Source organism: Ammospiza nelsoni, chromosome 3 (genome assembly GCF_027579445.1).
Source record: "Ammospiza nelsoni isolate bAmmNel1 chromosome 3, bAmmNel1.pri, whole genome shotgun sequence".
Taxonomy (NCBI): domain Eukaryota; kingdom Metazoa; phylum Chordata; class Aves; order Passeriformes; family Passerellidae; genus Ammospiza; species Ammospiza nelsoni.
This window is the reverse complement of record NC_080635.1, coordinates 13589480-13608230: the sequence shown is the minus strand read 5'-3', so window position 1 is coordinate 13608230 and position 18751 is coordinate 13589480. Positions and strand designations below refer to the sequence as shown.

At 42.8% G+C, this 18751-nt stretch overlaps 1 protein-coding gene across 6 annotated transcripts in view; it reads right to left on the bottom strand.

The window, feature by feature from the left end:
• Window positions 1–1003: 1003 nt before the first annotated feature.
• LCLAT1 (lysocardiolipin acyltransferase 1) overlaps window positions 1004–18751 on the bottom strand; it is a 111722-nt gene continuing 93974 nt past the window's right edge. For all 6 annotated transcript variants that reach the window (XM_059467949.1, XM_059467948.1, XM_059467943.1 and 3 more), the window contains one exon: window positions 1004–5158. In XM_059467949.1, coding sequence (XP_059323932.1) covers window positions 4650–5158 — 509 coding nt within the window. In that variant the 3' untranslated portion in view covers window positions 1004–4649. The remainder of the gene's footprint in view (window positions 5159–18751) is intronic.

The window sequence follows — 18751 nt, the reverse complement described above, 5'->3', positions numbered from 1 at the left end:
CTCAGCCAAACCCTCCAGGCTGGCAGCAACCCAGCCATGCTACAAGCACAGCCCGTGCTCCCTGCTCCCAGGAGCACTGTCTGGTTGAGATCACCTGCAGTGTGATTCAAAGTTCCTATTTCCTCAGGAAATAAGACCATTTTCCCCCATCATATGGAGCTGCAAAGGAGGGATTTGGGGCAGCTGGAGAGTGAAATAATCTTTGGCCTCCATTATTAATATTTTCTGTAAGGACAAGTAAGACAGAGAAATAAATTTTTTCATTGCATATTAGTGAGGAAACCAAGAAGAGACAACCACCTTTCCAGGGTGACAAGCCACTCATTTTGACTTTGGGGAAAGGCTTTGAATGCTCTGAGTGTATACAGACATGGCCAATATAATTTCCAGCTGCAGAAACTGCTGCCAGGGTCTCTGTTTCTTCTTTCTGCCACAGGATGCCTGCTGGAGATGTGGGTACTTCCCTAGAGCCAGCACAGCCAGGATATTCTCACTGGGTAATCAGGAGCTGAGAAACACAGCCCTTGTGCCGCCACACCAGGTCAGCACTCAAGCAATGGAGAGAGAAATCAAGGGGCCTGTGACCTGAAGTCACATAAAGAAAGGCCCTCTAAGAATATGAACCTTGCCATAGATTTTTTTTGTGTCAGTAATTACATGGGAGGTAACAGGATACAGCTAAAATGGAGCCCTTACCCACCTATCACTACCTAAGACAGGTTATTCTTCAGCAATCCTGGTTAAGCAGCACAGCAAGGCTAAAGCTGAGCTGCAGTTCTTGCACACTCAAAGGTTTCTGTGCCTTCTTTACATGAAGAAGCTGGAAGGGGGGGTAGAGCCAGACACCCCTTTCCAGCCTCCCTTGGAGAGATGGGGGGCTCTCCTTCCACAATCCATGAGTCAAGCATGGAAACAGACACCAGTCTGCCCAAGCCAGCCAGCCATATCATAATTGGACACAAGGCTTGTTCCTTACAGGTGCAGTAAAAAGAAAACAGCAAAATTAAACACATGCAATGCTTCAGGTCTTTATTGTTGCTGTAGAGTAACTGGTACATGGTTAAAACATTCTAATAATATCATCAGTGAAATCTGAAAACTAAGGCTTTCTGTAGGTTTGCAGTGTCCTGGTGTTTTCTTTCACACAGTGCACATATAAAATCAAGTTATCAAAACACAGATCTTTTAAACAACACCGATTGATGCAACGCACAAAACTAGGAACTACATCTCCTATGATCAAGACAACACCTTACAGACCAACTTTGGGCCTTGCAGCTTTGAAGTCAAGAGAAAAATGTCTTGGTCTGACATCCTGCTACCCAGATGAGCCTGATGACACAGAGAGATGGCAGGATTTCAACCTGCTGCTTGAGCAGAGAGAAAGAAACCCCTGATGCTGATGAGGAAACATTTGATTGAGCAAAGGGAGCAGCATCCTTAAAGCACAGCACTGATCCCAAACAATGTGTGCAAGACCCAGCAGGACCTGCAGGCCCTGCAGACAGAGCCCAGAGGGGCACCTGCTGGGACTGCAGGAGAAGGTGAACTGGGACAAACCTGCCACTGAGATGAGACCCAGCGCCAATCCAAGTCCCATGGAAGAGGGTTGTGGGATTCCTGGAGTGCTAGCACCTTTATCCCAACAGCACTGAAAAAATTTCCAAGTGATTCACCCAGCACAGAATCACAGAATGATTTAGGTAAGAAAAGATCACTGAGCCAGCACTGCCAAGTCCACCACTAAAGCCTTAAATGCCAACTTTGTGATCTTTGATAAAGGAGACAGGGTAGGAACAAAGTAGTCTCCAAGAAATCTGTATATCAGAACCTTTTCATTAAACAGCTATATTTTCACCAGAGGGGAAAAAAACATTCACAGAAAAATCTTCCAGCAGTTCCTTAATCACTTTTTGAACAAAGAAGCTTCTCCATCCACAAAACTTTTAGTTTTTAATCAACATTTTCCCCATCTTGCATTTCTAATTGACCTGAAAAATGATGCACATAATCTAAACATCTACATCAAACACATGGAGGAGGATTCTTCACTTACCACTCACTCTGCACCATGGAGTTGGGCATTGCAAACGTGACGTTACCAGCTGAAAAGCAGATTATTCTTTCTCTTTGATCCAAACACATTAGGGAGGAGGATGAATTACAAATTTTGCAGGATGTTTTTACCACATTACAGTAGGTTACATGTTTGGCTCCAACTGGGAGGAAATCCCTTGTAAGGGTCAACGATGGACTGCATTGACTTCATTTTCAGAGCCCAACTTTAATTACACAGAGACAAAAATCCTGAACCATGCCATGACCAAGACTCACACTGGTGTTCCTGGTACATCTGATGACACCACCAAGTTCTCTGAACGACTGAGAAAAGCGTAGCTGGTATTTGATGTCACCAACACATGGAACCTGTCCTCTGAAGTCATTCCTGAAGATGATGTTAAGGCTATTGGAGTAGGCTGGCTATGGTTACTCCTGGTGTGAAAGCACAGCCATGGCTCAGGACAGACTGGAAGAAGCCTTTTAGGTCTCCTCTGCATTAACCACAAATGAGGTTTTTAGGTTTCCCCTTGCAGTGGGTTACCTGAATGTGCAGGGTATTGGCTGAAGAGAAGACAGGCTATGGAAGTGTAAGCTGCAACCACGTCTGTGGTATCACAGAACTGCTTTAAAAAAAGACCTCCTTCCACTCATGACAATGCAACACCAGTTGTCAGGTACACAAATACAAACATGAAAAAATCATTAAGCAATATAACCCTAAATATAAACCTACTTTTATTTATTTTTAAGAAAAAAGGGATTAAAAAATTTGGAGTAAACCAGATGGCTTCAAGTACTTTCCTCATAATAAACAATTAGTTATTATAAGCACAGATTAAAAAAGACTTGTCACCTTGCAAGGGACAGTTGAATAGAGGCTGGTGATTTGTCGAAAAATGGTCTTTAAAACAAACACATTAGTAGACAACATGCTTAGTGTTGTAATTTAGAAGCAAACAGGTGTGTCCACCATGCCAGCCCAACACTTGAGACACGCAGCACAGTACAAGGTACGTTTTGCACTCTGGACTTTCACATTTCACAGCAACACCACTCAACAAATGGAGCCAGGCCATCTGGGTCCAGCTCAAACAAGCCCTCATGCAATAAAAAACAAATAATTACTAAGTCAGGAAGGTTTTGCAGCAATATGATTGTTCAAGTTGTCTAAAATTTTGGAGGTTGCAAAAAAATTTAATCTGAAGACCTGAAGTATCTCCAAAGTGCTGGCAATGTTTTTGTCTTTCTCTATGTGAGCATGAACATTACTTTTATTATACATGACAAGGGATGCACTTCAAAGTGCCTTGTCTGAATTTAAGCCTTCAGGTTTTGTGAATGTCATGAAAATAAGGAAAAGTACCAAAAGTTGTGAAGGAGGTTGAAAAAGTAATGATGTCATCAGGAAACAAAGCCAGTATGCAAAGGGAAGATGCAGCTCTTCCCTGTGCTAAGTCCAAAACTCAAACCCAGCTGTTCTCTGTGCTAAGTCCAAAACTCAGAAGATCCATCTCTTGTACCACCAAGGAGAGAACTGTTGCATTTCAACAGGTCTGCCTGACATGCAAGGAACAAGCACTCTTCCTGATTATGCACATGGACACGTGAAATGCCAAAGGAAGCAATGTGAAAACCAAAATTAATACTACAAAAATTTAAAAAAAGAAAAAAATGGTATCTTGCCTACTCTGAAAACTAAATAAAATGTTTTCAACCAAAGAAGGTCTACAAGGGTACAAGGAAGCCTTTTTAAAAAACATTTTCCAGTTACTCAGAGACAAACAGCTATTTTTGCCTCTGTGAGAAAAAAAATACAAATAAACCAGCTCCCCTACCCTGCAGCTCTGCATACTACAGTAGGAACAAGTCTCCCACAGCTAACAGGGAGACTAGAACAGTATGAAACAGTGAGAGATAAAAACTGAGCTGCACAGGTCTATTAAATAATCAGCAAACACTTAAATGGAGGCAGAGTGAGCACTGTACTGCTTTCTGTAGTATGACACACGACTGCAAGGCTTGAAAATCCTCCTGAGTGACCACACCAGAATAGCTGAATAGTTGGTAGGTTCAGTAGTGTTTGGAAAAGCTTATGCAAAAATATTACTACAAAATAAGTTTGAGTATTTGAAATAGAAAAAAGAAACAGAACAACTTCCTGTTCAACTTTCATCTACCATCTAAACTTACCAGTTTTCCAAATTCAGTGCTTACTTCACACCAATGTGACTCTGAAGAAATCATACATCTGCCTCTCTTTGCTGAACTGTTTGGGTTTCTACATGAAACTTCAGTGCACGTCACATTTATTAATGTCCTTATGATTGTTCAGTAATCCAGCAATTTGTTTCTTAATGACAGCAGAATGCAGTTGCTAGCTGCTTGTGAGAGCAATGTCGAAATTACATTCAGAGATTAAAAACTACCATTTTCATTTGGAGCAATATCTAACATTTCTCTTTCTCTTCACAGAATCATGTGCAAATGTCTAACAATGGCGATAGTAAAAGACACTTCTCATGCAAAAATTGTTCCCTGTGCATAAAATTTGCAGGGCATCTCAAAACCACCCTTCCTCTACCCCGGAACTAATTGATTTTTACTTTTGTGTCATGAAATTTCTGTTGCTTTTTAAAATACTGATGGCAAGCGAGTTCAATGAGTTCCAGCCCACCAAACATCTTCTGCTGCACAATGAAAAAGACGATCATGGCTGCAAAGTACCACTGTGCGAAGCTGTACAGGTAGAGCAGCGCCAGCATTCCCAGCGGGAACGCCGTCCAGTAGAGGAGCGAGGCGCACTTCACGGCCAGCACCCTGAGCTCGGATTTGCAGGGTGGGACAATGCCCTGCCCAGCTGCACTGAAGCACCTTCCACCCTCGTAGAAGCACCTCAGTCTCTCCTCCTTCTCCTCCCAGCGCTGCCGGCACCAAAGCTGCAGCCCCTCCTTGGAGGTGGGCACTGTCTCGATGGGGTATCTCCGGACGTGGAAGTGAATCTCCTTCGGGAAGTTTCCTTTCAGAAGGTGCTTCTCTGTCTGCGGAATGTTTTGGGGGTATGCCACAGTTATGTCATGGATGGCATCAAGGTTGTCACCTAGAAGAAAGGTTTGGGGGGAAAAGGATCAATACGGATCATGCAACAGTCAGAATACTAATCTGCTTCAAGACATGATTGAAAACTGTCAAAATTGTGGCAGAAATCCCAGAAATCCCAGAGATACATTAACTATGCAGACTGTGTTTCATCTGCTAGAGTATCTAAAGGCTGAAAGGTCAGACTTTTCCCAATCACTGCCTGTTCTGAATCTGAACAACAAGCTTTGGGAACAAGATCACACACAGTACAAACTAATGCAGAATTACAATAGTAAGAGAATTAAGTCAAATGTAAAGGAGAGAAGAGGCACATCTGGTCTTGGATAATGAGGGCTGTATGTGAGTCTGATGTTCAGCTGTTTGGGTAAAGGGAGCACAGCTAACCATTCAAACAGCAACTGCACATTAGAAATTCAAGGGACTATTGATGAAAAAAACCCCTAGTCTTCATTAGCAGGCCTGACTGAGCCAACATTTTTGAAAGGATATCAGTATTGTCAAAGCAGGGCTTGCTAGAGCATCTTTGTTCTAAGTGTTTTTACATTTTGCACTTTCTAAATATCATCTTTATCCCCCTGCCTCTGAACAGACATTCTTTTTGGATTTCATAAAGTAAATTCTGCTAGTGTAAAACTGATCTAAAAATAGGCATGTGGTGCACTGGACGTTGCATAACTGCTAAGTTCTGCCAGCAGTGATTTATGTTGCTGTTTTTATTTGGCTGGCTGGCTCAGGGCAAAATAGAATTGGAGACTAAGAGCTGTCTCCAGTTGCAGCAATTGAAGACTTTTGTTCTCACAGATGATGCCACTTCTTGCAAAAATGATCAAAACCTACTCTTTAGCCCCACTCTTCATTTTCATTTCCTCTCCTTCCCTGGCATTTTGGTTTTTCTTTACAGCCCTAAAAATGACAGGGCCAGAATAGAAAGTTACTTTAAAAGGCCATGTTCAAAATGATGTATCTAAAGTTCAACTCCAAATATCACAAGAGGGGGAAAAACCCTATTCAGCCTTTCAGATATTTTATAACTGTGCTGTCTTGAAGCAATCTCTCTTGGATAGTTTTGTGGTAGGTTAGTTGGGGTTTTAAAGAGATTTATATGGCTCCTTGGAGGTCTATCACAGCAAAACTCAATATTCCATCTTTTGTCTAGCTCTGGGATCACCTCTGAGCTGAGCAGACAATCCTGTGTTCTGCACAGGTAAAACCTATCAGATCTCTTTCCAAGAGATACCAAAATGGATCATGTCTTAGAAACTCAGAATTACAAAGGGAAATAACTGCCAGCCTGTTGCACCTTGGCACAAAACATTTTAGTTTTGAGAGCAGCTTGCATTTTAACTCCCCTCTTCCAAATATTTCTAGCATCAGATTTACAGTCATCCTGCAGCACAGACATCCATCCCTTAATTCCTGGCCCAACCAGGGGAAGGGCTGCTACATAAACCTCCAAGAGATTTCCGTATCTTACAATCTCCTTCCTCCTGACCCTCCATAGCTCCTCAGGTTAGTGGAACATAAAATTACACACTTTACCCCAAAAGGGAGGCCAGAAAAGTCCAGCCTTCCTGATATCCTTGCATCAAAAAACACTTTTATGAAATGAGTTTTTAGCCAGATGAGTTTCTTGCACATCTTGCAGTCATTCATGCCTGGGCAGCTAAACTATCAGTCTGCCAACTGCATGAACTACTTGAAAAATCAAGGCTTTACACTTAAGGGCCACTGGCATGCAGACCACAGGTCATAAATCATCAGATCTGCTTAAGACACAGATTTGCTGACTCTGTGCAAGGAGGGCTGGCAGGACTCCCTGCACTCACATAGCTGGTCTGATGTCTTTAGCATGCAGGGATATTTCTCCCCATGAATTCCTGATCAGAAACAGGAAAGCCTCTACTCCTTGCCTATGGATCCATAGCCTCCCCAGACAAGATAGCTTCCAGCAGGGCTTCCCACCAGACTGCACATTATGGCTCCTTAGTTGGTCCCCCAGAAGAAAGCTCAAAGAGCTGCACAGAGGAGGGAGGATGTTACTGTTTCAGCATTACACATGGGGAATTTGAGGCAAACAGCGATTACATGGCCTGCTCTGTGTGTCCAGCTGGAACCACTATCTCCTAATTCCAGCTGCAAGATTCACCTCTGAAAGTGTATTTTGTACAAGAAGAAAAGAAACTTCAAAGGTGTATTTAGCATATCTGAAAGAACAGAAATATCAGAGAGGGAGAAGACCAGAATACCAGGTTTTATATGCAAGAGGACCCTTGCTTGGGTCATTCATATTTAATAGCTCCACACAAATGACAGCCTGAAGCTTTAATTCCCTGGCAAGGCAAGCTACAAGACAATCTGCTAAAAGGAAGAAAAGTCACCACAGCAGACAAAGCTAGACCACTCATGAGAAAGGGAATTCCCTTAGGCTAGGCTTAATCAGGCAGCTCTGAACCTGCATCCTTTGAGCATCTTTACTGTCTCTTTCCCTGTGAAGTTAGGCTGTTGTCTCTGCAGTCTGGAGATATCTAACAACATGTGTTTCAGATCCATAGCAAAGTGCCAATCAACCAGAAAATCAAGTGATCAGAAGTGAAGACATAGGGCAGTCACTCACTTAAGGATGTTTCTTCCACCTGAATTTAAAGACTTGCTTCAACAACCTGTTTCTACTAGTTTTGAAGAAAAATTTTCCCATGGGAAACCACATCATTCTATGTCTCTGGTGGGTCAAAAAAGAAGTAAGCAAACATACAGCTCAGAGAAGCTGAGGAGGACAAAACACTTCTTGCAATATTTTCAGTGACACCTGAGGGACTGTCTTTTTCCTGTGAGTATCCACGACCCCTTGAGGAAGGAATGAAGGACAAAGGAAATCAAATAATGTTCAGAGATCTGCATCTGAAATCTAATTAAGCTAAGAAACTGCTATTTAGGCTAAAACGTCAGGCAGGTAGCCCAGTTCCTCAGGACAAATAGAAACACCAATTTCAGTCGCTTTACAGTTCCATGACTTTCTTCCTGCAGTAGTGGAACTATGTATCCTTTGCACCCAAGAATAGTATTTTGTCCTATGCTTTGTAAGAGCACCTCAGAAAAGGAAAGCTTACTGCAGTGCTCAGGAGTGAATATAAAGTTTATTTCTGACTATTGTTAACCGGCTGTAAACTGCACAACATGCAGATGATGATTAATCCATGTGGCAGTCTCCATTTTGGGATGACAAAATGCCTCAAAAGCACTATTCTTTAACTTACTGAACTTTCTGTGCCCAATCAAAGTTATTTATATTCCAGCTCTGTTGATACACGACATTACTTCAGGCAGTTACCATGCACAGCTGGTTGCTTTGGGCACTGGACTGAGGTGGCATGGGGAGAACTGGACCAGGCTCAGGACCAAAACACCAGCATCAGAGAAAGACACATTTTTTTTAAAAAACACTTCCAAGGAAAAATGAGGATGTTTTCTTTCACTACACCAGTTGTTCAATCAGAATTTTATCCTGCAGCATTTGGTAGCCCCGTGCAGCTCAGTTTCTGCAACTCCCTGCCCCAGCAAACCTGAGCACACATTCCCAATGTGCTCACACACAATACAGGTGCACTGTACACTGGCACAGGCAGCCAGCATCTTTTATTTCATCACTTATCATAAAACTTTACAACCAAGAACCTCTTAGTAGGTTCAAAATAAAGATTTTACAGGTAAACTGAAAATTACTTTTAATTCTGTGTTCAATAATACCATGCCAGCACAGTATTTTAATTCCAGGAGACAAAACCCAGCCTGAATGTAGAAGGCAGGATTAAATGATTTTCACCTTCCTTCAAACACATTCACAAAGAGATTATTGCAGTGCAGCTGCAGTTGGAGACAACTACCAGAGGTGAAGCTCAGCCCTACAGCACAATCCCAAGTAAGTGGGATGGACCTACCCCTGGTCCTGGATGGATGGATGGATGGATGGATGGATGGATGGATGGATGGATGGACCCATTCCCTGTGCTAAAGCTTTGCTTGGGAGCTCAAGCACAGTCTGTTCCTCAGTTCTGACTCACACCAGCCACAAGGACACTTGCTTGCTCCTACCCAGCGATGCCAAGCAGGCTCACTGTGAGACAAAGGGATCTGTACCAGCCAGGGCCAAAATAATGATTCAGAACAGGAGCTCTGAAAGCCAAAATGATCACCAGTGAGCTAAAAAAGAGGATGGCCCCAAGGCAAATCCATGCAATGAACTGCTCAGACTCAGCAGCCTCAAAGGTGAATTCAAGTCTCCTTGGCATTAACAGGGGTGGCTATTACCCATTTCCATCCCTACCAAGGATCTCAGCAGCCCTAATTTGTCCTACTCTGGTTATCATTGACATTCCTTTACACCTCACAAGGATTACACTGGCTCTTTCCCTGCTCTGATCCAGCAGAGAGGATGCTATTCTTAACCAGGGTACATCACAGAACAGCAGCTAATGAGCTGCTGAGCCACCACGGGGAGAGGCACACGGAGATGCTCTCACAACAGAATACTCATTCTTAATTTAAGCTGCTCTGTTGAAAGTGGGACCTATATGTGAGGTCCTTGTCCATCCTACCTCCCAGCCCAATACAACTGCTTTCTGCTGCAAAGTGACATACCTGTCCCTTCATTGCACAGCTCCAGATATTTCATACATTCCCAGGTTTCCATTAAACACTGGCTGTTGCTCACCCACCTATGTCTTAATATTCTCCATCCTAGTCACATTTCCTTAGGAAATCTGATAGGAGGAGGCTTGGTACTTCTGTAAATAAACTGATCAGCAAGATAATGAAAGAAAAGATGGAAACAAGTAGAAGAAAACTTGTCAGGTTATACAATATCTGAGTATTTTATGTTAGCCTTAAACACAGATACACTTTTGGACATTAAAACAAAAGCCATCTAAAACTGCTTACTGGGAAATATTACTGTCTTGGCTCACAAGATTTGAGTGATTTTTCCTTGAGAACACAGTATCAGGAGGGAGCAGCTTCAAGGATTTACAGCTCCTCCTGGGAAGTATCATGCTTGTGAGGATTTAAAACTTCAGGCAGCCCTCTTTAAAGCAGCTGTGTCAGCTGGGGTTAATCTAAATCACTTTCAACTCAGTAGTTATTGGAAATCTTTTTTAGGTAAGTGTAGCAATCAAATAAGCAAACAAAAAAAGACAGAATGATAATGCTGCTTTGATTAACAGAGAAGAGTGATCCTGCATACCAATTCTTTCCAAACCTATCTGATTTTCCACTGGCATTGTGATACAAGGAGAGAAGGAGCCCTTCCACCTGCTGACACTAAGGGGTTAAGGACACTGCACCTCTGGTCCCTGAGGGTGGGAGCCAGGGGAAAGGACAGCTCTGTCTGCTTTCTGCTGCCCAGCAGGAAGGAAATGTGCTCTGGGTGCTGCATTCAGGAGTAGAGGACTACTGGCATCCCACACCAGGCAGACAGTACAAAGACCAAGAGATGTAAGGACATCCTCACTGCTATCAGCAACCATTACATGTGCTTAATTCTGTTGCTAAATACATTTAAATCACATGGTTCTGCAGCCTGATGCTACATCTCATTAATATGTAAACAATACCACTAACTGAAGCTGCTGAGAGGGTGGTGGTGGGGAAGGAGAGCCGATTTGACTTTGAAATCTCTGTAAATACCTCATTTAATTATTCTAAGACCAGACTGGAATGTTATCATCATCTAATCTGATCTCCTGAATGACACAGGAGCTTATGCAGAATGCTTTCAGTTCTGCCATGGATGTGGTGAGACAGACAGCCTGCACTGCCCTAAAGCTTTTACCACGAGACAAGCAGCTCCCCTAATTAATCAGGGGGGCGTGCATGTGTCTGTGTGCATTATTTTTGTACTTCCACTTCCTGACCACGTAACTTGGCTAAATTAGAGACCTGTCTGCTCACAGAGGTAAGTGGTGGTATGATCTGTCAACCTCAGAAGTTGCTCCTGAACAAACTAAACACACTTATTTGCTGAGATCTCAATATGAAACATGGCTTTTAAAGCTCAAATCCCTTACTAAAGCTCTCTGAATCTCTTCTAATATTTCAATATACTTTTCAAAGCATGGCTGCTGGAACCAGTAGAAATTTCCTAAATGGCCTCATTTAGTCCATACACAGGCATCTAGTACTAACATTCCTACTTCTTGTTTTTCCACTTTTACCTGTGACAGGGCCTGGGATTCTCACACCCCAGGCTGGTGTCTGCTAATTGGCTCCACCAACTGCATCCTGGCTGCATCCCAAGCAGTGTGGCCAGCAGGTCCAGGGAGGGGATTCTCTCCCTCTGCTCTGCTCTAGTGAGACCCCACCTGGAGAGCTGCATCCAGCTCTGGGATCCCCAGCATTGGAAAGACATGGGCCTGTTGGAATAAGGCCAGCAGAGGCCATGAAGATGCTCAGAATGCTGGAGCATCTCTGCTACAGATAGGCTGAAAGAGTTGGGGTTGTTCAGCCTGGAGAAGAGCCCTGTGGAGACCTTAGAGCACTTTCCAGTAGCTGAGGGGGGCTACAAGAGAGCTGGAGAGGCACTTTTTACAAGGCATGGAGTGACTGGACAAACAGGAATGGCTTTAAAGCTTTAAAGTGAAGGAGAGTAGGGTTAGATTGGATACTAAGAAGAAATTCCTTACTGTGGGGGTGGTAAAGCACTGGCTCACGTTGGCCCAAAGAAGCTGTGGATGCCTTGTGTTCAAGGCCAGGCTGGATGGGGATTGGAGAAACCTGATCTAGTGGAAGGTGTCCCTGCCCAGGACAGAGGGCTTAGAACCCAATGATCTTTAAGGTCCCTTCCAACCCAAACCATTCCATGATTTTATGATTCACATTTGTTGCTTGAACACCTCTCTCCCCTTGCCCTCTCGATGGATAAATTAATGAGGACTGCAGTTAAGCCTGCCAGCTCCCTTCCTCCTCTCCAGACCAAATCAGATAGTTTAATATGGAATAGTCCAGTTATGCTATAAGAAGTCAGTACTGTGGAAGACCTAAGAGCAGGTCAAAAAGTATTTTATCCTGATCTGCAAGTTAAGATGTATCAAGTGCTAAACGGACCCTTAGTTTGTGGATTAAACTGGACAAAAATGCTGGGCATGGGAATTGAAGCAAAACACAGAAGATTTAGCTCAGAATTTTTGCAAGCATTGTTTACACAGCTGTGCTTTACAGGATTCATGCAAGTCTGGGTCATGCTGGTGGATTTCATGTTTCAGGACAGCTCACAGCCTCCACTAAGGTTTCACTGATAAAACTCAGCCTTCCCACCACTCCAGACGTGAGGCCTCTGACCCTGCTGCTGTCAAAGTCACAGCCAGCTGGTTTGAAACACCTCATGTGGCTCCTGTCAACACAAACCCAGGAATGACTTCAGGAACCGAGGCTGCCTGCTAAAAGAGGAATGAATCTCTGTGCAGATGAAGGAAGGATGTGCACAGGAAAGGGGGGATCCATCAGGGAATGATCCACTGGCTCTATCCACAAGGCTGCCCAGGAGCTGCTCCTCAGTCTTCCCTCCCTGACTCTGAAGGGTTATTTTACAAATTGCAAAGGAAAAGCTGGCCGAGCTATAAATAAAACACAAAAAAAGGGAGAGAAAGGAATAAAGGGATAAAAGGGTTGGAATAACAAGTTATTTTCAGTCACTGGAGATGACCAGGCAAAACTGACTCACCACTCTTTACTCTATCATTCCCAAACTATATTTATCAAATCCAGATAACAAAAATGCCATGTTTATTCCCTTGCCTGCATATCTGCTCCCTCCCAACCTCCCCTGCTACAAGTCTTCTTGACACACACATATGGGATTTGGTTTTCATAGGTATGTTACAAGTTAGGTAGAAGAAGACATTGCTGTTTCTAGGCTTATAGGACACCACTGGCTTTTCAAACAGAAAAATGATGTTTTATGTAACAGAGAGACACTGACACACTGGTATGCAACTTTCCAACTCCTCTGAGCTCAAAAATGCATTTCCTGGCAAACAGCCAACCAGCTCAGATGAGAATCACAATTCTGCTTGCAATGAAGATAATTTGCTACACCTCAGTGAAATCTTTTCAAAAAACATCATGTGTAGTCTACCATGTTACAATAAGATGTCTTGCTAGGCAGGCAAATATACCTAAATTAGGAAATGGCTGAGTTATTTTTATAAAAAAAATGCTAAACTAGTCATCCAGGTATTTCTGGCAAGCTAAGTATCATTACAATTAAGCAAAAATAAGACACCAGATACCCTTAAAATAAATCATACACAGACATACAGAGCTTATTCTTATCTGTATATTAACAGACCATTCACCTAATTTTTCTGTTACTTGTTGGGCATTTCAAATCCCTGGGAATCTGGGAAAGAAATAATCCACCCCTGTATGAAAGTACATTTCTTTGCTGTCTACTTGAATGAACAATCTTTCTCCAATGCAGATGACATTAAGCATCAATCTCTACAACAGCAAACACATTCCTATTTGAGGTAATCCAGTTCTACCAGAATCCAGCTGTTGTATCTGCAATTTCCACTGCCATTTCTGACTGGTCTCACTGAGTTAACACTAAAGCAAAACATTCTGGAACAGTTTACATACACAACTGTCATACCAATGATGCTCAACATTGCAGGATGTTACTGCTAGGTAAACAGTGGAGCTGGCTTAAACCCTGGAATTTTTGGAGAAGAAAAGTGGTACGTTTTTAAAGATGCAAGCAGTAGCAGTATGTATAAACTGGCATGCTGTAGTGCAACAGCATACAAAGGCTTTTGGGATCCCAATTAAAATACAAGGGTTAAAGAGGTTATACTTCTCAATCTCCCTGGTCTTCTTATTAGATGTTATTTAATTCCCTCAATTCTTCCAAAACCCTTGCTCATACTCTTTTCAAATGCTTCTATCTCTTTTCTATACTTCTAGGATTTTTCAGCATGTAAAGTAGGAATTTTCTCATCATTTTCTCATAATTTTTAATCATTACCTTAAATAAACATTTTGCCAAACCTGCAGACTAAGCATGCAACTTATTCTGAGCCTTGTCTTTGGTTAAGTCACTACAAAATCAGTGTGAGTCACTGTGAGTAGAGGAAACTAATTCACCACAGATACTCAGAAGGAAGCAGCTGTGGCAATTCTTGCTTGGTAATCAACAGATCAAAGTGCACCCCATCTCCTCGGAAATGCCAAGGATTCTTGCTGTCCATCAGCCCTCACTTCAGGCCAGTGGAAAGATGGTGCTATGAATAGCATAACACCATCCACTGCTGTACTGCAACAGCAGCAATAGGAAAATAAATTATGACCGTTAGAGAAAAGGCATTTTATTCTTGGCTTCTAGCACATTACAACTATTCTTTCTTATAATTCAGATATAAAGGTCAGCTTCCTTTCCTCACCTTACTCTGTGCTTCTCCCTTTTTCCAGTCGCTACAGATGAGCACCCTTTCCTTAGTTCCGGGCACTTTGCTGTCTGTCCTCAGTACTCACAGCCAGCCGCTAGAGAGAACTCTTCAGCTGTGCACTGACCCGACACCTCCTCCAGCTCTGCCCCTTCACACCGTCCCAGGCATCACTCTCAGCCCTCAGCAGCCCAGCAAGAGCAATCAGGAACCAGGGGGAGACTCTGGTTCCATGCAATATGACAGACTGGCTAGATGATGTACCCAGTACCACCACTTTTGGGATACACGAAACTGAAAATGCATTTTGAGATATTTGATATTACAAATATGGCCCATCCCAAACCAAAACACTAAATGAAAACGTACCCTGAACCAAAAATAGAGTATGAACTGGATATTGAAAAAAACACCTGCTGGCTGCCACCTCAAATATTTGGATGGAGTGCTTCTGCAGATGTCCTGAGCTGATCTCTTGCACGCCTCACCGATTTGTGCTATTGCCATTCTTGGTCACAGTGGTTTGTTTTCATTTCTGTGTACAAAGCAGGAGGAATGCAGAACAGCACCAGCAGCCCCACGAGAAGGCATAATTTCGGCACACAGAAAATAGTGATGCTTATAAGCTCTTTCCAATTGATATATACACTAAAGCCATAGCAACGCTTCAGTTTAACCTTGATTTTGAAACCCAGGACAAGGATTTTGCTCTGAAAACATTTCATTCTCTGCTGTTAGCAGAACTTCTGTCAGGAGCATCTGTTTTATTATCTGAATTTTCAGCTGAGGCATATTTACATAGAAATGAGCTCATCTATACATCTCAGGGAGAGAAAACAGTTTCAGGTAGAAAAGCACTCAGGTTACAACTCAGCAGCAAAGCCCTAGTCATGAAAGAGTCAAGAAAACAGAGCCTCTAACATACTTTAATCTTCCCTTCTTTATTGTAACCCTCTAGATGTAACTTGGCCCTTTGAAATTCAACTCTAACACTGCTAATTCAATTTCCATGGTTTTTTTTCCACTGCTGGCTGGCCACACAAACCATAGAGCCCCCTGAAACAAGAGTCTACAGCACAGCACAAAACAGGCATTTAGACCCATGGCAGCCTGCACCAAGATATGGACTTATAGTTCCCAATCCCCTGGTGCTAAAACAGTTTCCACCAGACCATGATACACACAAGTGAACAAATCTTGTTAAATTTAATCAGCCCAGTACTTGGGGGAGCCATCTTAATCAGAAAGGGATTTAATGAAAAGCCGCAACACCAATGAATACTCTTTAATTACGAGTGACTAATATTTATCCACAAAGAGGAATTTGTTTCAGGATTAGTCTGAGACCTGGAAGAAGCCAAAGACATCAATTTAATAATGGAATGCCTAATTAAAGTATAATGGAAACCTAATTGTGATATACTGCTTTGTAGCGCACATGATTTATTTAGAACAATTGCTTTTCACTGGCTCATTAGGGAAAGTTAAACAAAACACGATAGCAAAAAAGAAGAGGGAAAAACAGACACACTGGAACTTCCAAGATGATTATAATCAACTGATGAAAGACAGTGACATATTTGTCAGATAAAACACTGCCATCCCTCCGCAGGCTGTGATTAAACTTTCTAAAAAGGATAATGATTATATAGTTTCTTTCCTCCCTAATGACACAGGATCAGACCCAAACCCCAGTGCAGCTACTTGGTGCAGCTCTTCTGAGGGAAATGAGCCATAACATTGAAGGGTCTAATGGCCTTTGGATCCTCCTCATGCAGAGAAGCCTCACGTAACACAAGCACCCTCCCAGCCACTATGGAAGGAGAAAAGAAAACCAGTGCAGAGCCCTCCAGCCCTTCCTACCTGTAGGAACTGACTGCAGGACTGACTGTTCCTGATCAGGATGCACTTCTTTAAGAAGGGATGGCCCTAGAGGTACCCATGGCACATAACTGAATGTCTCCTAATTTTTTTTCCTAAATAAAAAATAAAAAGCTGCCCAATCCACTCTTCTTGCATAACCAAACATCCTCCTGGTGGCATGGTGGTCCCCACAGAACACGGGGCTAGTTGCTAGTCCTCCCTTCACTCAAGCCAAGGTGAAGGACATGAGCTGTTAACTCTGCAGCACATTTCTAGAGTGTCAGAGTTTCTTCCCTTCACTGGTGAAATGGTAGGAAAACTGAAGGAAGTGCTCCCCTACCCAGCAGTGCCCTGCAGAAAACAGACACAGGGAGGTCCAGGAGCAAATGAGCTTCCTCTGACAGTGACTGCTGGAAGCACTGAACAACTCTCTCAGCTCCAGATCAGTTATGGTGATGTGAGAATGGCTGTGCCAACAGAAGCTGTCATGACAATGCCACAGAAAAGAGAAAGGGATGCTCCATACCCTGGGACATGTGGAAACACAGTACAGCATGGCCTTACAGGTACACGAGGAATTGCAGCAATTTAAAATGCACAGCAACAAAAAGATTTGTCTCCAGTGATAAAATGATTTGCTAATGCTTTTTCCCAACTACTGCTATTCATAGAGATGCTTAGAAGAATTACACTAAAGTCAGTTCCTGGAATGAAAATGAACAAAGACTGCTGGGAGTGCCTAGATAATCATTCTTGCGCTGAGATGGAAGGGGAATTTTGGGCACCCATCTTGTACTTCCACATGGATGGTGCTGTCAGTCTGCCAGCCAGAGAAGTAAAAACTGAATTCCTTTTGCAAGGACAGTGAGAGAGTCAGATACAGGCCAGTGGTTCATCTTCAGATCAGGTCTCAGTGTCACAAGAACAAGACTGAGAGAGGCCATTTATCCCAGTATGGAATGGCCCAACACTGAGCCAGTGTGCTCTTCTGCTAAGGCAAAAACAACCAGGTCACCCTCTGTCCTTTGTACCTTTGTAATAAACATGTGTACAGCAGTGGTCTGCTGGTTTTTATACTGATCAGAAGGCAAACCCATGCTGGCAGCTGAAGTCACAGATGAGAAATGTAAATCCTTCTTGTAGAGGCATCTTTGAACAGAAGTCTAAAATTGGTTTCCTAAAAACATCTGCTATAAACTTCCATTTCTGAACTCCATTTCTGGAACATTTAACTCCATTGGCACTGCATGCTAGAAAGCTCTGAAAGCACTCATCACTAATGTTTTTAACATTGCTTTTTAACACAAGTATGAGTATGTACATAACTAAACCACAATGAATAGAATTAACTTAGGCAGTTGAATTTATTTCATAAGAATTACAGAAACAAATGGCCTGCAATTTAAAAAGCCCATTGTTGTCAGTACACAATTGTTTTCCTTAAATATTTTAACTCAAGGAAAAATGTAGCCCCCTAAATTTCACACAGTGCATGGAAAGGACAATGCTTAATTAAAGGGAGAAACTATGTGTCACAAGAGAAAATCCTTCTGAGCAATGTTTTCCACTAATACCCTTTGCTATACCTAACACATTTTAGTTCAGAAACAGTTTCCCTCAAAACTACCCGAACAATCATTCTATCTGCATGTTGCTTCCCTAAGGCTTACCACTGAAAGCACAAAAGGCATCACAAAAATCTTCATTCCACAGCTTTCTCCACTGGGAGATCCCAAGGTGTACAGGAACAGCAAACAGATGGGAAACACTCACACTGGAAGGACATCCCAGAAAACTCCATGTTCCTCAGCAGAACGTTGCTGTTTTCCCTCAAGTGCTCCTGAGCATAACCCTGTTCACTGCAAACAACATTTAGCCTTGCTAAATTCTGCCTCAGTGCCCATGGACAAGCTGCACACCATCTGCTCAGCCTTCAGGGCAAGACCGCTATTCCCACTCCTATTTGGCCTACAGACACAAACAGCTGTGGAGGGCTCCAGGCAGGAGGGAAAGGACAAGAGACCTCCTGAACACCACTGAACACACCAACATCTCTGCTCTGGAGGGATGAGAGCCAAGGAAGAGACCCAGTCCTGGGCTGATATAGAACTCTCAACTGCCTGCAGGAAGGCCCTGCTGTGGTATAGCACGATGCCTTCATCAGCCAGGTGCAAATGGATGTTCCATCCCAGTGGGAAGGGAAAAGGCTGTTCTTACAAACAGAATAAAGAAATTGCCATTGGGTCACAGGACAAGTCAACAAAGGTGGTGAGAGAGTTGAAGTTTATCTGAAG